General features: G+C 35.1%; 2 protein-coding genes across 5 annotated transcripts; one reads left to right on the top strand and one right to left on the bottom strand.

Annotated features, from left to right (window-relative positions):
* LOC124889800 (protein transport protein SEC16A homolog) lies at positions 1–1,189 on the bottom strand (the record flags this gene model as incomplete). Its single annotated transcript, XM_047401864.1, is given in 1 exon segment — positions 1–1,189. A coding segment is annotated over 1 exon segment (862 nt), but the record flags the coding sequence as incomplete, so codon positions are not given.
* A 1,995-nt stretch (positions 1,190–3,184) lies between these two features.
* On the top strand, positions 3,185–19,426 carry LOC107852884 (DNA mismatch repair protein MSH4). Of its 4 annotated transcripts, XM_047401870.1 has the most exons (25): positions 3,306–3,395; positions 5,666–6,075; positions 6,777–6,980; positions 7,080–7,115; positions 7,220–7,401; positions 8,256–8,301; positions 9,228–9,274; positions 9,486–9,593; positions 10,194–10,269; positions 11,274–11,346; positions 11,439–11,584; positions 11,662–11,747; positions 12,288–12,427; positions 12,609–12,748; positions 12,826–12,876; positions 13,268–13,331; positions 14,617–14,760; positions 14,857–14,924; positions 15,052–15,110; positions 15,540–15,696; positions 15,913–15,965; positions 16,057–16,155; positions 18,023–18,137; positions 18,215–18,337; positions 18,993–19,426. In XM_047401870.1, exons 2-25 carry the CDS (start codon positions 6,049–6,051, stop codon positions 19,155–19,157), a joined length of 2,409 nt encoding a protein of 802 aa, XP_047257826.1. In that variant the 5' UTR covers positions 3,306–3,395; positions 5,666–6,048; the 3' UTR covers positions 19,158–19,426. The 4 variants fall into 4 exon arrangements, with proteins under 4 accessions (XP_047257833.1, XP_047257823.1, XP_047257829.1 ...); XM_047401867.1 differs by lacking the exon at positions 5,666–6,075 and having other exon boundaries at positions 3,186–3,395; XM_047401873.1 differs by lacking the exon at positions 5,666–6,075 and having other exon boundaries at positions 3,187–3,395; positions 7,220–7,332.
* The last annotated feature ends 395 nt before the right edge of the window (positions 19,427–19,821 follow it).

Genomic DNA, 19,821 nt, shown 5'->3' on the forward strand with positions numbered 1-19,821 from the left:
TTCCTTGTACATTACCTCCCGATTCATAACCATCCACCTGATACCACTGCCCCGTACTCGCATCATACTTCCATCCTGGATAAAGATTCTCCCAATACTGACTACTATTTACATCCTGTCCATCTACAACTAGCTCCGTCGTAGCATCATGCTGTCCGTAACCATCTTGACCTTGTGTTAACGAACTAGTATTCTCCACATACGTTGTTTCATGAACCTGTTCAGCTGGCAAAACAGCTTTCCCTGTTGCATCACCGTTATTATTACTATCCCCCAATTCACTGAAAAAATCCATATAAGATCCAAACCCCGAACCATCATTCGTAACCAGATCAGCATTAAATGCGCTCCATCCAACTTCCTTCACACCCGAACTACTCGTTCCACTCGCATGACTCTCCGTCTTACCAGCATTTACCTCAGACTCCAAATTACCGCTACTATCACCCGGTTTAGCATTGCTATCAACTCCACTATTCGCATCATCACTTATACTAAGATCAGCAAAAGCTTTAACTTCATTACACTCATTCGGGCCCAAGCCCGTTACCGAGCCCGTTATCTTACCACTACTCTGCTCTCCATTTCCCTTAACTACCAACTCCGAATTCACATTACTACCAACGCCATTACCTACTTTCTCAGTATCATCACTTATACTCAAATCACCGAAACCTTTAACCTCATCAGATTCATTCCCATCAACGCACACCGAGCTCGTTAACGGGCCCGGGCTAAATCCCGAACCCGAGCCCGTTAACTTAAAGCCCGTAACAACATCATCGTCATCATCATTAACCAATTTATCAAAAAAATCCTCATCCGTTTGATCCTCCACTATAAATGGAGGATTAGAAGCCATTTAACTAACACAATTAAAATCCCTAACCCTAAATAAATTCTCTAATTAAACTACAAAAATTGAGCTAATTAACTACCAGATCGGACCTCAAAACTTCAATTAATTACAGAAAAAACAACAATTTCTGTAACGAAATTCAAGGGCAAAATCGGAAAAGATCTAAAATTTTCGCCTGATCTTATTTGCCCGAAAATCAAAAAACGGCGAAAATTGGAAAAAAAGAAAGGGAGAATTACTATTGAATTAAAATTGAAGAAGTAAATTAACTTACACAGATCGAAGAAGCAAAATTTCTATGATGATATATATGTATATATACTATACACGTGTATGTTTATGAATATATATATATATATATATATATGTATGAATGTCCAATATTGAAATAGAGAGAAAGTAAACACTCATTTTCCCTCTTTGGTCACAAAATCTCAAAAATATTTATATTTATGATGTAAATGTAATATATATATATATATATATATATATATATATATATATATTAGTTTTCAATTTGATGTTCGATATTCATACGGTAATTCAATTGAATTTGGGAAGGAAAGTCTCGGGTTGATGATAAAATATTGATATATTACCATCGAGTTTTTTCACTTTGGTCAACTCTCTAAATATTTATACGTACTATTTATATTTATATTCTAATTATATTTTATTTTTGTAAATATATTTCTTTCTTTTTTAATTTTCGATCTGATGTCCGATATTCATAGAGTAATTCGAATGAATTTGAATTCATGAAGGAAAGTCTCGTGTTGGTGGTAAAATTTTGGTATATTACCCTCGTTTTTTTTGTCACTTTGGCCAACTTTCTAAAATTTATACTTATTATTTATATTTAATTATATTTTATTTATTTTAGTTTTCTATTTGGTGTTTGATATTTCATTTACGTAGCATTCACTCATTTCCGCACTATGATCAACCTTTCAAATATTTATATATATAACAACAACAACATATCCAGTATATTCCCACAAGTGCGATCTGAAAGAGTGAAATGTATGCAATTCATATTATTATCTCAGATGAATTAAAGTGGTTGTTTTCGATAGACCTCCAACTCAGGACTCCAAATATTTATACACACTATTTATATTTGTCTTGTAATTATACATATATATTTAGATTCTTATTTGATATTTGATATCATATTAGAACTGAACTAAATTCGATTTATAAAAGAAAGTCTCATGTTAAGAGAGAAACTCAATATATCGTATCTTGTTTGCTTCATATCAAGGGGAAATGCACACAATACACAATTTGTATTTCTATGTTTGAGGTGAGCTGGAAAGGTTATTTTTGATAGATCTCAAGCACAATCACATATAACTGAAATAAGAAAATCGATTTGAGTTTTGAGTATGAAATTTTTTTTGATAGTGAGCGTTATCCTCGATTGATCTTATTCGATCCAAATTTAAATTAATCAAACTTTAATATGAGTATCGAATACCGAATGAAAAACAAGAAAATCAATAAATAAGTATATGCAAATTATCACCTTTTTTCCTAGTCTACAAAATTTCATTTACTTAAATTAAATAAAACCTTTTTGTCTTACATAAATAAAAGTAAATCCTATAAAAAGTCATTTGCCACCAGCCAAGCAGGCAATAAATGAGAGTGTGTCAATGAAGTGGGGGTAAATATTTGACTTGTTGCCAACTTGCCATGCAATTCTACAACCTTTCTGTTTTTGTTTGTTTCCCCATTCAATTTATGGGCCTCTAATTATTTTTGGAAAAAATTATGTGATATAGACTATTGTAGTGGTTTATTTCACATGGCACAAATAATTTCTTTGAATTGAGTATATATTTTTTTAATATAAAACTTAAAATAAGAGTAAATAATATAAATTTTCAATAGTTTGGAGCTTAATTACAAAAAAGTTTCGACATTTTGTATAATTACTGAAAGTCTCAATTTTGAATCCGTTGAGATACATAATTAATTTATGATATATTCAATGAAGATGCGTAATTAGTTGAGACTTTTGTAATCACCCTGCAAGGGTGAGAATTTGTGTAAATATGTCAAGTTAAGAGGTATGTTTATCTTATTTCTTCTTAAAATAATATGAAGATCTACTAATATAGTGAAGAAAAATAATAATAAATAATTAAATTAAATTAGCATCTAATTAATATTTTATAAGAGATGTATAAATAAAAAATGTGACAAGTTTTTTAAATGGAGAAAAATATTTACTTTAGTGAACAACTAAATAAAAATAGATAAGTTAGAGAGAAAATGAGTAAAACGCAGTCTTTGAACCCGATTGAACAAGTAAATATATACTCCCTCCAATTTCGACTAACGTGCACTGCCGGAAAGGTGCATGTTAGCACAACACATTTTCACATGTGACCCCTATATATACCGTTGGCGGGAATAAGAAAACTCACATTTTCCATCACTCTTCACTGTTCATTAGAGTTCAATGGAAGACGACACTGGAGAACGATCAAGCTTCGTCGTTGGATTCATCGAGAACCGTGCCAAGGAGGTCCTCTCTCTCCCTCTCTCTCTCTCTCTCTCTATATATATATATGTGTGTGTATTTCAACTGTTAATATCAGAATTTAACGTAATAAAACAGAGTATATTTCGATACGGATGCAATTTTGCGATGTTGAATGAGCGAATTAGATTTTTTTTTGAACAATTTGGTGCTATTTTGCGATGTTTAACTAGCGAATTTGAAGTTGTTTTGGATTTGTGTATTTTCTGTGCCAATAAGGTCCTCTCTCTCTCTCTATATGCATTTGTGTGTTTTTCAACTGTTAATATCAGAATTTAACGTATTAAAACAGAGTATATTTCGATATGGATGCAATTTTGAGATGTTTAATGAGCGAATTGGATTTTTTTTTGAATGAATTGGTGCAATTTTGCCATGTTTAACGAGCAAATTTGAAGTTATTTTGGATTTGCGTATTTTCTGTGCCAAAGAGGTTTTCTCTCTCTCTCTCTGCATTTGTGTACTTTTCAACTGTTAATGTCAGAATTTAACGTAATAAAACAGAGTATATTTCGATAGGGATGCAATTTTTCGATGTTTACAAGTGAATTTGAACTTTTTTTTGAATGAATTGGTGCAATTTTGTGATGTGTAATTGACGGATTTGAACGTATTTTGGGATGATCAGGTGCAATTTTAGCAATTTTTAACTTTGTTTGAGTAAACAGATGCAATTTCGTGATGTTTAACGAGTGAATTTGAACTTATTTTGGATTTAATCAATGCAATTTTATGATGTATAACAAGCGGATTTGATTATTTGAACTTATTTTAGCATTTGAATGAATAGGTGCATATTTCACGATGTATTACGAGCACAATTTTGTATGTGACAAGTAAAATTTGAATTCTTTTGAGTAAACAAATGCAATTTTTGCGATGTTTGACGAGCGAATTTGAACTTATTTTTGAGTGAATTGGTGTAGTTTTGCGATGTATAATGAGCGATCTTGAACTTATTTAATGAATAGGTGATATTTCATGTTGTATTACGAGCGCAATTTTGTAAGTCACAAGCAAATCTGAATTCGTTTGAGTAAATAGATGCAATTTTTGTGATGTTTAACGAGTGAACTTGAACTTATTTTTGAGTGAATCGGTGTAATTTTGCGATGTATGCTGAGCGGATTTGAACTTATTTTATTTGAATGAATAGGTGCGTATTTCACGATGTATTATGAGTGTAATTTTTAAGTCACAAGCAAATTTGAATTTGTTTGAGTAAATAGATGCAATTTTTGCTTTGTTTAACGAGTGAACTTGAACTTATTTTGGAGCAAATCGGTGTAATTTTGCGATGTATACTGAGCGGATTTGAACTTATTTTATTTGAATGAATAGGTGCATATTTCACGATGTATTACGAGTGTAATGTTGTTAGTCATGAGCAAAATTTGAATTCATTTGAGTAAAGCAATTTTGGATGTATAATGAGCAGATTTGAAATTTTTTTTTTCTTTTGAATGAATCGGTGCTATTTTGCAATGTATAATGAGTGGATTTGAACTTTTTTTTTTTTGAATGAATTTGTGATATTTCATGATGTATTAGGAGCATATTGGAACTTTTTTTTTTGGCGTGAAGTGCAATTTTGTAAGTAGAGCAAATTTGAGCTTTGTTTGAGTAAACAAATGCAATTTCATGATGCTTAACAAGCGAATTAAACTTACTTTTTGAATGAAACGGTGCAATTTTTCTATGTATTATGAGCGAGTTTGTACTTATTTTTGAATGACTCGGTGCTATTTTGCGATTTATTACGAGCATATTTGAACTTTCTTTTCTAAATGGAGGTGCAATTTTGTAGGTAACAAGCAAATTTGAACTTCATTTGAGTAAACAGATGCAATTTTTTGTCATTTAATTATCGAATTTGAACTTATTTTTTGAATGAATCGGTGATAAGGAGAATATTTGAAATATTTCCTTTTTTTTTGTATGAATAAGTGCAAGTTGCAACTTAATGAGCAAATTTGAACCTGTTCTTTCGAATAACAGGTGCAATTTCACGATGTGACTCACAGGTTGAAATTATTGTTGAATTTTATGTGCATTTTTGGTGTTATATGAATTTTTGAACTTCTGTTGAATAGATAGATGCTATTTTACGATGTAGAATGAGAAGATTTGAACTTTTCTTTTTAAAAATAGGTGCAATTTCATGACCGTAAGTGTGATTTCATGGTGTATATAAATACGTGTGTTATAGCTTAATAGTTTGTGAAATTTGAGAAATGGATAATTATGATGCACAGGTGCGACTATAGCTTTGGGTTTAATAAATTTGAAGAAGTGATTAGATTATGCTTAATTTTAAGCATGGGGTCAGAGAATATGTGGATATTCTATACCTGGAATTTATTGGCATATATTGAAGTAATGCAGATGCTAAGCAGGTCATCAATATTTACAAGTGTCGTGGTAAACTGGTAGTTTGGAGTTTATCAAATTTGAAGAAGAGATGGTATTATGCTTAATTTCAAGCGTATGTCTGGCAATGTTGATATACAATGTGCTATTCGTTGATGTATGGAGGTAATCAAGATGTGTGACTGCTGTAGTGAACAGATATGTAGACAGTCGTTGGAGAAGTGAGAGCAACTGAACTAGTGAAAACGAAGGTTCTGATTTAGTTCCGATGGAGGAAACAAAGAATGTTTATAAGGTTCTGATGGAGGAAACAAAGAATTTTTAATAACTGTTTCTCTTTTCTACATTTAGCTGCTGCATTCACATTCATTCATCTTAAATGCATGCATCAACATTAGTAATTTCCTTCTCCTTGAATACATTTGTTAATTTGTGGTCGTGTTCTACTAAATTCTTTAAGAAGCTTCCAGATTTAGTTGAAAATATGGACCATTTATTGTAGTTCAGAACTTTACTGCTTAAAGTGATCTAGAAAGGAACCAGCTAAAAGAAGTCTATATGGCGCCTTTCTTGGTGAAGCTGCATTAGTTACATCTATTGTTGTTGACTTAAATGGAGTTGACACTTTCTTTTCCTTTTTCAAAAGAACCCAATAAGTACTGTGGTGAATTGCATTTAAATAAAGAATCTGTGCCTAAGGTTCCCCAGATGCAAGTCTCTTTGAGATGTTAGTTTAGTTAATGTAGAGGTTATTGAGTTAAAAATGGAATTTTCAAGTTATTCATAAATTCTAGTGAAGTTTGTCTCCTTAACTTTCAAAAAGACACAGTTGTCTGTCTCCCAGCTCTTCTGAGTAATATAAGTTCTTCGGATTGAATGTTACTTGTAAAACTTGTAACAAATTTTTAAGAAGTAATTCAGAGTTGAAAAGGAAAAAAAAAACCACGCTTTGCTGAAATTCCACATCCTAACTGGCAAATAGCAATTTGTCGGCAGGTTGGAGTAGCTGCGTTTGACTTGAGATCAGCATCACTGCATCTTTCTCAGTATATAGAGACTAGCAGCTCCTATCAAAATACAAAGACTTTACTACGGTTCTATGAACCTATGGTGATCATTGTTTCCCCAAATAAACTGGCGGCGGATGGAATGGTCGGAGTCTCACAACTAGCGGACAGAGTTTGTTCCTCCACAAAAAAGGTAAGTTTCCACTAAACATATTGGTGGCTCTGTTTTGATAAAATGCATAATCAAAATGTTTTAAAAGTTAAAGACTTATGCTTATGTTGATGTGGTCAGGTTATAATGGCTCGTGGTTGCTTTGACGACACCAGAGTATTGACTTTACTGTTTCCCCACTAAATTGTGATGGCTCTAAACTATATGCCTTAATGAGTTTTAAACACTGACACTGTTTCAAACTTTAATACATTCTGAAGGGAGCTGTACTGGTTAAAGGTTTAGCTGCTAAGGAACCGTCTGCTCTTGGTCTGGACTCATACTACAAGCAATACTATTTGTGCTTGGCTGCAGCAGCTGCAACTATCAAGTGGTATGATGCTATGGCGACTTCCAATTTGTTGGACGTCTTGTTGAAATACTTCATCTGCTCTTCTTGCATGTAGGTGATAACTTCAAATTCTTTGTCATGTTTTGAGAGTTATTATAGAACAGTTTGCAACAACACTAATATCCATGTCTGCTAGGTACAAACACTGAATAGGCTTCTGTCCAAGAGTCTCACCAACACTCTTTCTGATACCTAAATTTACAATTTGAGCTAGTAAGTTCATGAATGGAAAGTTAGTATAGATCTCAGTTAGGTATTACTTGGGCTTAAATTGTCAAAATCTCAAAGAGCAAGTCCAAGTCATCTGTTATGCCCTCAAATCACTTTGCAGGGAGCTAAATATATTGTCCACACATGAGTAACATTGTGGTGTTGTACAATCGACATAAGACTTTGTGATCACAGCCTTAGCTCTTTAAACATCCAAATTTCATCATGTTAGTATGTTACTTTATTGAATACTGAGTACCTTGATTAATCTGAAGATTGCCAGTCATTAGACTTTATGATAAACTAACACAATCCAATGCCTGGTGTCTGGTGAGAGTTGTAACAAAGAAGTCACCTCATAGCATGATCGCTTTGTTGCTGCACTTACATTTTATTGCACATTACTTGCATCAGATCTTCAGGTTCTCTTCGATTTGTATCAGCTACAATCGTAGACCCTTATAATACTTGTAATGTCATTTTATGCTATTCTTAACTTTAAAGGAAATATATTGTTTGTCGCTTTTTCATCATTTAGGCCTCCCAATGGATTTTGTAAGCTATGAGCTATATTACCAATATGTGAAGCAAAAAATGATTATTTTCAGCATATTTAGATTTAGCAGAAAACTGCCTCTTGTTTCACTTGATAATTTTTCAGATTTGATACAAATGCCAAGTACATTAATGTGCAGGACCGAAGCAGAGAAAGGTGTAATTATAACAAATCACTCTTTGCTGGTATGTCAACTTCTCATGCATGAAAGAATCAAATAGCAGTAGAAAACAAGCAGCGAGCACTTCAATTTATTGAGTTTATGTACCGCAAGATTGATTTTGCCATGCAGAATGGTTAAACCTTCGTATAGTACAGCTATTGTTTTTAATTATTTTGACCATCAAAGTTGCACCACAGTTAAGTGCAATAATTTGAAAGAAGCAGGAACTAGTTCCTGTCCACCAATATCACATGATTCGATTGTGATTATTGTAGTTGCAGCACAGCCAATAGATAATAATAACAAAGAAGGATGTCACAGGTAGGTCATGTTTTTGCATATTATTGTCAAGATTGATTTGTCCTAGTAAGTCTGGGAGTTCCACATTTGTGTTAATTGATACACACTATGTCCAGCTTTTCTGTATAGAACTAGAACATCAATATGCTGTAATTTTTTTTTTTTATAACAATGGTGTTCGGGCCAGCTTGCGCGCACCTTGACTAATTCCACGGGATACCTGCCACCTCCCACCAGGAAGAGGTACCAGGTAACTCTGTTCACCAAGGCTAGAACAGATGGGAGGAAATCACCTAGTGTTTGTCTCTGTTGGAAATTGAACCTAAGACCTCATGGTGCTCAACCCAACTTCATTGAACCACTAGGCCACACTCGTGGGTGCAATGATGAAAAATTTCTCTCTATTTATTTCAATTTTTGGCGGATGAGGCTGTGGGGGTTGGTGAGTTAGCTAAACATATCCTGTTTCTTAGAGACATACTGATATGGCATTACTTTTATCTCTTTAAAAGTTAGTATATTGATTAATTTGTTCTATAAAATGTGCCACTATGGCGGAATGTGGGTAATGGCACATCTAAGTATTTCATAGAACTTGAGTAATTAAAAGTAGTATTGAGGATTCAAAGTTGTCTTCTCTTTCCACAGGTAACTTTCAATGGATCTTTTGACCACATGAACATTGATTCCACCAGGTAGTCTCCTCATACCAAATTAGTGACAGTTGCATATCAACTTGTGTCTATCACTTACTATTCATAGTGGCTACTGAGTTTTTTTTTTTCAGCTAACATCATCAGCAAATTACTTTCAAAATATCCTCAAGGAATGTGTTTAGAATAAGTTTAGAATTTACTGTATGACTTTGTAGATGCTGTAAATTTTATACTTCGTCTTTGATGACAGTGTTCAGAACTTGGAGATAATTGAGCCTATGCACTCTTCTCTATTGGGCACAAACAGCAAAAAGAAGAGTTTATTCCACATGCTTAAAACAACTCGAACTATTGGAGGGTATGGAAACAATTGCATTGATAAGCTGGTATTATATTTTTCACTTCATGGTTGTAAATGTCTGGAAGCTTCTACTCAGTGTGCCTCTTGTTTCATATAATAAGCTTGGGTGGTAGACATTATGTTTCAGTTTTTACCTAGACTGTGTTTTGGATCCTTGTGGTCGGGCCCTTCCCCGGACCCTGCGAATAACGGGACCTTAGTGCTCCGGGCTACCCTTTTTTACTGTGTTTTTGGATGTGCAGAACTGTGATTGATGAAGCGTTTAACTTGTTTCTGCAAAACTAATGCCCTTAATTACTAGAAATGATATAGTGATTGATAAGTAATACTGCATAAATATGTTGTCAACAATGTTAACCTGCTATATGGAGCATCGAACTGTATATAAAGAGACAGTCAGATATGTGCTTAATGATTCCTCTTGTCACTGTGATTAAAAGTGTGATACATTTACATACAAAGCCCCCACACTTGAGCCAACGTCATAGTTCTTTTGACAAATTTGTGCTCGGGTTTGAAAATTCCGTAATCTGTCTTTTCAGTATGTTGTGCTCCTGCAGCATAATGCTGAATTTGCTTCATTACACTCCACTGCAGGACTAGACTTCTGAGGGCAAATCTTTTGCAGCCATTGAAAGACATAGAGACAATTAACACACGTCTTGATTGCCTGGTAAATTTAAAATGTATTGCATGATACAGAAGAATATAGAACATATAAATTGCTCTGTTGTTATGATAACAGAATTTGCTGCCGTCCTTCCTGAAAAAGTTAATGTTTTCATTTACTTTGGTCAGTATTTTTCTGTTATAGGAGTTTATCTATTGTGGTTTTATTATATCTCCTCCAAGATGGCATGAGTTGAGCTTAAATTGAATACTGAGGATTCATAGAGCTGATGTCAACTTGTTTGGGACTGAGGTGTAGTTATTGTCGGTTATATCTCCTCCAGAAGAATTATTTTATTGAGAAGAAGCCTTCTCCGTAAAAGGCTTTATTTTATAATATGTTAGTATTGCTTTGGGTGTCAAAGCAGGAAGGAGGAGATTGAAGTTGCTCTAAATTACTAGCTGGTCTAAAGCGTTCCCAAGCAAAATAGAAGTTTTGGACACTGAGGGATGAGCTGTTTGACTACAGCTGCTAGATTATGCAATCACATTAGTCATAACTTGATTGGGTGTTGCAGTAAACTTTAACAAGCCTACAGCTGCTTTCTGAGTGTTATGATCTCATAGTTTATGCCGCACATTTCAGGATATAATTTGACCAGCCAAAAACTTTGAGTACATGCTATCTTCAAGCAAAAGTGTTAAAACTGTTTCTTTACAGATTTTTGCATTATCATGCTTTATAGCTTTTGAAAGCATTATTACTTTTCCTGTGAGGCCTGATATATATTTCTCCTGGTCTTTTGCTAATGCAAAATGGATTACTGGTTTGCTTTTCCCCTTTTTGAACTTTTTCTAAAATACATCTGCCTTAGTATCTCAACCAAAGTCAATGCCACTAAACTTAGTTCTACTGCATATCAAGTTGGATAAAAGATGGCTTTTCATCTTCTCAGTATTGACATTCAGCTCACTACTTTGTTTGTCTTCTTTTTTGGTGTATCCTTTATTGAAATCTCATACTTTAAACAAGTTACAATGTTGACACTTCTCTCAATCTATCTCCAGGATGAGTTGATGAGCAATGAGCAGCTATTCTTTGGCTTGTCTGAGGCCCTTCGTAAGTTTCCTAAAGAAACAGGTAACCATGTAACAGAAAGGAGGTGGATTCTCGCTCATATTCTATATAGTTTGTTCCCATTTCAGGAAGTTGAAGTATGCTTTTCCATCTAGATAGGGTCCTTTGTCACTTTTGTTTCAAGCCAAAGAAAGTTACTAATGAGGTCTTGGCGTCGGATAATGGAAGAAGGAGCCAAATTATGATATCCAGCATTATTCTTCTCAAAACAGCCCTTGATGCGTTACCGTTGCTCTCCAAGGTGCAGCACCATTGTTGGGTTCAGGGGTTTACATTTTTCTGGATCTTATCTGGTACAATAACTAGCTCGTGATTCAGGTGCTTAAAGAAGCCAAGAGTTGTCTGCTAGGAAATGTTTACAAGACCATATGTGAGAATGAAACATATGCTTCAATAAGGGAAAGGTAAACTTCAAATTTTCTTAGATCTTCTACGGTTTCCTCCAATTCCCTCCATGTTCAGAGCCCTCTTCAGAATTCAGACAGTTCCTTTTCTTCATTGTTAATGGATGTTGAATCATCTCCACCTCAATCCCCTCTAGGAGGATCTTCTTCTTTTTCCATTCTTGTTCTGCCGAAAGAGAGGATTCCTGTTCCTCAATTTTGTCTAACATCCATGAGCTAATTATTCCTGTGTCTGCTCAATCCTTTTAGCTGCTATACAGTTCTAGTATGACGATTTAGAATATTTGATGAATACTGTTTTTGTTACTTTGAAAATTAGTTTCACTTAATTAACGAATTAAAATATCAAAATAAATTTCATTATGAAAGGATTAAGATGCTCTGATGTGGGCTGCGGTTAATTACATTCTACTGAGTGGTGATGTCTATTATAGTTTTCCAATTATTATATGATAATTCCTAGATGACGATAATCATGTCACTAATGTTCATTCAGCAGTTCATATATTTATTTTATCCATGTGATATTTGTTTTCTCAGAATTGGAGAGGTGATGGATGAAGATGTCCTTCATACACGAGTTCCTTTTGTTGCACGTACACAGCAGTGTTTTGCTGTTAAGGCTGGAGCAGATGGGCTTCTTGATATGGCTCGGAGATCATTCTGTGACACCAGTGAAGGTTTTTCTACTATATTACATGATTTAGTTTCTTTTTTGGAATTGCCTGGAAATTTCGGGACTTTGTAAAATTGGGATGCAACAGAGACGAGTGAAGGAAGCAATGAGATTGGAAGTTTTCTGTTACATGATTTAATGTCTTCTAAGTGTATTTCTTAGTTGCTAACACCCTGAATTCATAGCTATACACAGTCTCGCAAATAAGTATCGTCAAGATTTTAAGCTGCCGAACTTGAAGATCCCATTCAATAACAGACAAGGGTTTTACTTCAGCATTCCACAGAAGGACATACAGGGAAAACTGCCCAGCAAGTTCATCCAGGTTGTTATGCTATGTTATAAAATAAACTGTCCTTAAGCATCCTATTTCATTTCCTCTAACAAATTTTACATAATCAGGTTGTGAAACATGGAAACAATGTCCACTGCTCGAGTCGTGAACTTGCTTCAGTGAGTATTACTGGACATCCACGATAGGCTTCCTTTGGTTGGATGCAAAACATATTCCATAAGATATCCCTCTTGATAATTTTTATGGGAATCCAGTTACTGGATCGGTGTAAAATGTTTTCAATTTGCAATAATTGCGAAAGGTAGGTCAGGAAACACTGTTCAGTAATAGTTTTACAGATTGGGGAATGTGTTAATGCTTAAGCAAGGACGGTGACTAATGTAGTGGAGAATGAGTTAAACTCATCAAATACATAAATTGGTTTTCTATAATGTGGTGCAAAATACTTTTGAAAACTTTTAGACGGTCAAAGTAACTAGAAAGTAAGTGCAAATATTCAGGTTATCCTTATCTTTGCTCATAAATGAGGTGTTTTTTCTTCATTCACAGTTGAATGTGAGGAACAAGTCTGCAGCTAAAGAATGCTGGTTGAGGACTGCACTTTGTCTGGAAGGTAAATCGGCAGATCATATGCACACCTTTTTTCTACTGCTACTATTGAATCTCTTGTCTACCTAATCAAATGCTTGCCTGCTCAGAATGACAAAACTGCCGGTGACTTCATAACTAAGGCATTTGCTTCATGAAGCTTTGATTTTTTCTTTTTGGTCATGTCAAAGGGTAAAGTTGATTGAGGAGAATTTAGAGATCAGGAACATAAATATAAATTAAGAGTGGAAAATCTAGGGCTGATTCTTAGTTCGTTTTATTGCTGAAAAAATGCAGAGTATAGTAGGGTACTTTTCCTGCGAACTCAATACAAAATACCTTGTTACAAAATGTCCTTGATTCAAGAATATGATAATTTAACTTAAAATTCGTCAGCAGATCAGCTTAATGTTAAAACCTAAATTTAGAAAGATAAAATCATTATGACATCTTTAGAGCTTTGGTAAAGTAGAAACAATGATATTTGACATCTTATCTTCCTCTTGCATTCTGCATTAAAATCCTATTAGAGATTTGCCATGCCTGGATGGCCTACCAGACTTGATTGCAATGAGAGAATATTTCAAGATCACTGCATATGTTTAGCTTATGGGTGGGGCAGGGCTAGTGCTTTTGGATTCACTCTGCAAGTCTACTGGCTTTTTGAAGAGAGCTTTTACCTATGGGCTATGGCAGCAGAGGTCAAAATTTTTGATAAAAGCTTCCAATAATGTTTTTATTTCTCATTGCCTCTCCTGGTCTCTGATAGAGATCTGAGTAGTATTTTCCGTCATCTTAATGATTGTAAGTGGCATAACTCCAGACACGGGCGTACCCTTCATTATATTGGTAGAGATGCTTAGCAAGACTGCAAGAGTAACATTACTGAAGTACTCTGCACTTGCACATAGTATAGGTTTGTCAGTTAACCGATTAATGGTGGCGGTCCTTCTGGCTAGGAAAAATAGTCTTTGACTGGGTTTACTACTAAAATTCACCCGTAACAACATGCTGATTAGAAGATAGGGACTATTCATATGGAAATTGGATGGCAGCTCTTGTTGATGTTCTTTGCCTTTCTTTCTATATACTCGGCAGATTACTCCCCATCTCATGCTTAGTGTTTCTATACTAATATGGGTTTTCTTACATCTCTGACCAGTTCTGCTGAACACATGAAAGATGCATCTGTTAACCTGTATTGGCTTATAATATCTTCAGCAAGTGGCATACTCTTCATTCTGTTCACCCTATTGTTATTTGAGAACTATCCCTACTTAAAATATTTGCCCTGTCATGCTAACATGCAGCATTAATGGATGCAATACGAGAGGATGTCTTGGTGCTTACTGTTCTTTCAGAAGTGTTGTGCCTTTTAGACATGATGGTAAATTCATTTGCTCACACAATATCAACGAAACCAGTTGATAGATATACTAGAGCTCGTTTTACGTGTGAGTATTCAGTCTTAGCTCTCCATACTTGCTTGATGCCAACATTGTGAATAAATTGAGTGCTTTGTTGTTGTTGTAACTTTTCTCCCCTCATAGGTGATGGCCCATTGGCAATTGATTCCGGAAGGCACCCTATTCTGGAAAGCATACACAATGATTTCATTGTATGTTGTTTTCTTCTAATGATCTTAGTCAAGTTTGAAATTTCTCTCCACATAACAAGTTAATGGCTTTTCTAATTTGATACTAGAAATTCTGAATTTGGAAGTGGTGATTAATTCTCTCTTGCAGCCAAATAGTGTCTTTCTTTCCGAAGCATCAAATATGGCTATTGTAATGGGCCCAAACATGTAAGGAACCTTATTCCTTAATAGCATCAAACTGCTGATGGAAGTTTGTTCGTCCGTCAGAATCACAACATTGAGTATAGGTGACACCATGTCTCTTCACATCCAGCTGAACCCTTCAAAACTTACAAAAATTTAGGAAGGGATGAGAACCTTCTTCTCCTGATAAAGATGTTATGCTTGAACATATATTTATTGGGAAACTACAGCATAAGTTTCTTTCTTTCTGGTCTTTTATTTGAATCACTGAGCAAAGTAAGATGATGGAGATGAGGACTCAAAACCAAGTTACCTCTCTGACCCCTCACATGCATCTTAAACAAGTTTTTTCTGCCTCACAGTGGTCGGAGTGTCATTGAACTCTGAGACAGTTTCTACGTTAAGTTTTGGTTTTCCCATTTCTCTACTGATAACTCCTGCATGTTGTTGTAGGAGTGGAAAAAGTACTTATCTTCAGCAAGTTTGCTTACTGGTAATCCTTGCTCAAATTGGTTGCTATATTCCTGCTCGATTTGCCACTTTGAGGGTGGTCGATCGTATTTTTACAAGGATGGGAACAATGGACAGTCTCGAATCAAATTCTAGCACGGTACAATTTCTTCTTGTGAACAGTATATTCTTGTATGGAAGTTCTATATTTTAGAAGATCATTGATTATGTTCATATATTTATGCGTAGTTACTTATGAAAAAGCTTAGCATGCAGTTTGACCTCTTCAACTTGCAAATGTTCTCTTTATAGTTGATCCATCCTTTCACATCAACATAGAAATCACCAGTATTTCATGTAACTATGGTCTGTGCAGTTCATGACAGAGATGAAGGAGACGGCTTTTATAATGCAAAACGTTTCCGATAGGTATATCATTTCTCAAAATGTTTCCACAGAATTGGCATGAGGTTTTGTCCACACAGAGTTTAAAATTTTGAACTTCCTTTGTTGGACACAGAAGTCTGATTGTTATGGATGAATTGGGGAGGGCGACTTCATCATCTGATGGATTCGCAATCGCGTGGAGCTGTTGTGAGCATCTATTAGCACTTAAAGCGTAATCTCAAATCTCTCTTTGTATTTCAATCTTAAATGCAATTTGGTTCAAGTATTGATTAGCCCAAGCATGTATTTCATAGCTAAACCTATAGGTAGCTTATATTTTACATCGTATGAACTGCAACAAAGTTCGGAAGTTAGGCTTTAATTTCACTTCATAAGCTAAAGGAATATTTTCTTAGAAACAGCCTTTGTCAAAAATGCAAGGCAAGGCTGCGTACAATACACCCTTGTGGTGGGGCCCTTCTCCGGACCCTGCGCATAGCAGGAGCTTTAGGCACCGAACTGCCATTTTTAAGTTGAAGGAATATTTCGGTACTTGCAGCCTGCTAAAACTACTGCTTTTATCTGGATGCTATAAAGGATATGGGCCCCAATTCTGGGATTCTAAGAGCAGAATTCGTATAAGGAACGAAAGATTTAGAAACCAATCAAGACTTTTAGTGAACATCATGTGAACACCATGTTTGAAAATTTTCTTTTATCTGTTATTCGAATGTGGGGGTTAGATAATAAAAACTACACTGGACCTTGAATCAGGGAATGGACTTTGTTTTGTCGTTTACATATTTCTGTAAGAAGAGAAAGGCCTTTAGCATTCATCTGCGGACACATATAGGATTGTTAAACTGAGCCTCTCATGAACACTAGTTTTGAAGTTCACTATAAAAGAGATATATGAGAATAATTTGTAATTGTATCATTACTTATCTACTTGTACAGCTTTTATTAGTTATTGTATCACTTTAGGAGTGTACTTAGCTGTTGTATTACTTTAATATCACTTTAGGATTGTACTTAGCTGTTGTATTACTTTAGGAGTGTGCTTAGTTGTTGATTTACTTTATTATCACTTTAGGAGTGTACTTAGCTGTTGTATTGCTTTAGGTACTTGTGCTGCTCTATTAGAGCCTATATATTAACCATCAACTGATGAATAAACATAATATCTTCTGATATCAATCTTCTGCTCTCTGTTCAGCTGTAGCATCAGTAGTTTCTTTACTCTGTTCAGCTGTAGTTTCTTTACACTATAGAGAAAGATATCATCCTAAAAGATTTCTTCATTTGCTTCATGGAGAAGGCTAATACAATTCTCCATCTTGTAACTTCCCAGATGTCATCTTCAAAGTTCTGCTTAGAAAATTGACAGAGAATTGACTAGGAGGTGTTTGGAGCACTGAAATATTGTGATTAATCAACTCTTAGACATGGGACCCAAGTAACAATGTCAAATTCCATATTGTTATTGAACGGACAGGAATAAGCAAAACCACAAAGCGAAAGAAAACAAGAAGAAAACACACAGATTTACGTGGAAAGCTTTGATGGGAAAAACTACGGGCAGATGAGGAGGAAATTCACTATAATGGAGAGGAATACAAGGAGGAGACGTAAGTCTCAATGTTGTATTTAAAAACGTCCAAAAACAACCCACTAAATCGCACTTATATAATACCTGGGTACAAATAAATCCTCAGCCCAAAAATATACAGGTCCATACCGCGGGGGGATTGGCTTGATCCCTCTGCTACCACCACAGACCCCCCAAAAAATCTCAAACATGGGTCGCACCGCGAACTTTTCAGGGCCGGATCAACAAAATTCGGGTCACAAACTCTAACACATATCATTATGGATGCATTGTGAGCTTCTTGTATTGTACGTTGTCACTCTTTTAAGTGTTCAATAAAGAACTGTCTCTTGCTGTTGGATGTATTTTATTTTGTTGCAGAACATAATATATACAGCCAAGGTTCATAATCCAAATCCAATGCCTCCAATTTCTTCTCTTCGGTTGTAGAAGACCTATTAGTGAACACTTACTATTTCCAAGCTGTGAAACTATTTAATCTGTTTTTCAGGTACTCAATATTTGCTACACATATGGAAAGTCTATCAGCACTATCCACCATGTATCCAAATGTGAAAATTCTTCATTTTGATGTCGATGTGAGAAATAACCGCATGGATTTCAAGGTATATCGCTGAATCATTCAATGCTTTATAGCCAATTCATACCTGCGTATTCATTTCCTCTCGTGTTTTCTGCTTAGTTTCTGCTGAAGGATGGGTCACGTCATGTGCCACATTATGGCCTCATGTTAGCAGGGGTAGCTGGATTACCATGTTCAGTGGTCGAGGCTGCCAAAAAAATCACATCTAGGATCACAGAGAAGGTACCATTCCTCCCCCCCACCCTCACCCTGATTCTCTTCCAAACAGAAAAGCTGAAAGCATAGTACCGTTATTTTTTGAAAATAACCGTGTTGTTCAAACCAGGTGTAACACGGTCCTCCAAGGACTTGAACAAATAGGAAGATATTTCCTAGTACTTTTTGCTTCTGCTGGAATTTGAATCTGAAACCTCATGATTCTTAATTTATTTCGTTGACCACTAGGTTACACCCTTGGTGCATCATAGTGTAACTATCTCATCCTAGCATCGTAAGTCTTGGACTATTTTAAATTTGGCTCTCAACATATCGCTATCCTACTCGTTTATCCTGAGCTAGGGACCAACTACACATTGTGAAACTCGCATAGGTAGAGATTTTCGATCCATTTGCATTTCTTCACTGCATTTAATGCTTCAATTTGCTTAACTTCAAGAAAGGGGCGGAGCTACCCTTAGTCCAGGGGTTCATTCGAGAACTCCCTTCGGCGGAAAACTATACTAATTATATATAGTTAAAAATATTTTTTTACGTAGATATTGTAGATGTTAAACCCCCTTTGGTTAGTTAACATATTTACTTTTGAAGCCCTTAATGAAAATCCTGGCTCCGCCAAGTATGCTTGATCAGGTAGTGTTTCTTTTTCGTGTTCATATAGGAAATGAAGAGAATGGAAGTTAATTGCAGACAATATGAGGACATAAAATTGACTTACCGTGTGGCTCAACGGTTAATGTGCTTGAAATATTCTGATCAGGATGAAGATTCTTTAAGAGAAGCTCTGCAGAACCTTAAGGAAAACTATATTGGTGGAAGTCTTTAGATTATTAGTATGATTTACTCGATATATTTCATCTAACATCAACACTGTGACATGAAGTTTTGAATCCATCTGGAAATCTTGGACTAAAGAAAATGGTCCATTGAGATAACTACTAAAATGCAAGTGGTGTTCTTGAATGTCTGATTCTGATAAGGTTCTTGATCTCTCGTGCCGTTTTAGCTTATTAAATTGGGAATAAAACCATTTTTGGGGGACTTTGTGAGTTTTGTAAATAAATAGACATGGTATTATGTGTTAGTATTATTTGGCGATAATTTTGTTGTTTTGTTACTGTATGTTGTTTTGTACTATCGTTTGTTTCTTGCTCTTATATTATGTCTTTTCCTACGTTGTTTGGTCTCGAACCGGGGTCTATCGGAGACAACCTCTATACCTCAATACTACATACATTTTACCCTCTTCAGACCTCACTATGTAGAAATATACTGGGTATGTTGTTGGTATGATGTGTTGTTACTACCGTTCTCTTTTCCATTATGTTTAGCAGGGCTAGTATTTTCCTTTACATACTTGATTTTATAATGTTTTACTTGACCCAAAGGTCTATTTGAAATAATCTCTCTATCCTTCTTTTGTACCCAAGAATCAAGATTAGCCCTATTTCTAATAGGATCAATTCAAGCATTAATTAGTACTACCTCAG

The sequence above is a fragment of the Capsicum annuum genome, chromosome 1 (assembly GCF_002878395.1).
Source record: "Capsicum annuum cultivar UCD-10X-F1 chromosome 1, UCD10Xv1.1, whole genome shotgun sequence".
Lineage (NCBI taxonomy): Eukaryota > Viridiplantae > Streptophyta > Magnoliopsida > Solanales > Solanaceae > Capsicum > Capsicum annuum.

Bases quoted from the DNA above. Each gene is read 5' to 3' on its own strand.
- LOC107852884 (XM_047401867.1), top strand. From the start codon at position 3,330: ATGGAAGACGACACTGGAGAACGATCAAGCTTCGTCGTTGGATTCATC. The intron at 12,749-12,825 runs GTTGTTATGCTA...TTACATAATCAG, and splicing joins TGCCCAGCAAGTTCATCCAG to GTTGTGAAACATGGAAACAA. The intron at 15,697-15,912 runs GTACAATTTCTT...TGGTCTGTGCAG, and splicing joins TCGAATCAAATTCTAGCACG to TTCATGACAGAGATGAAGGA.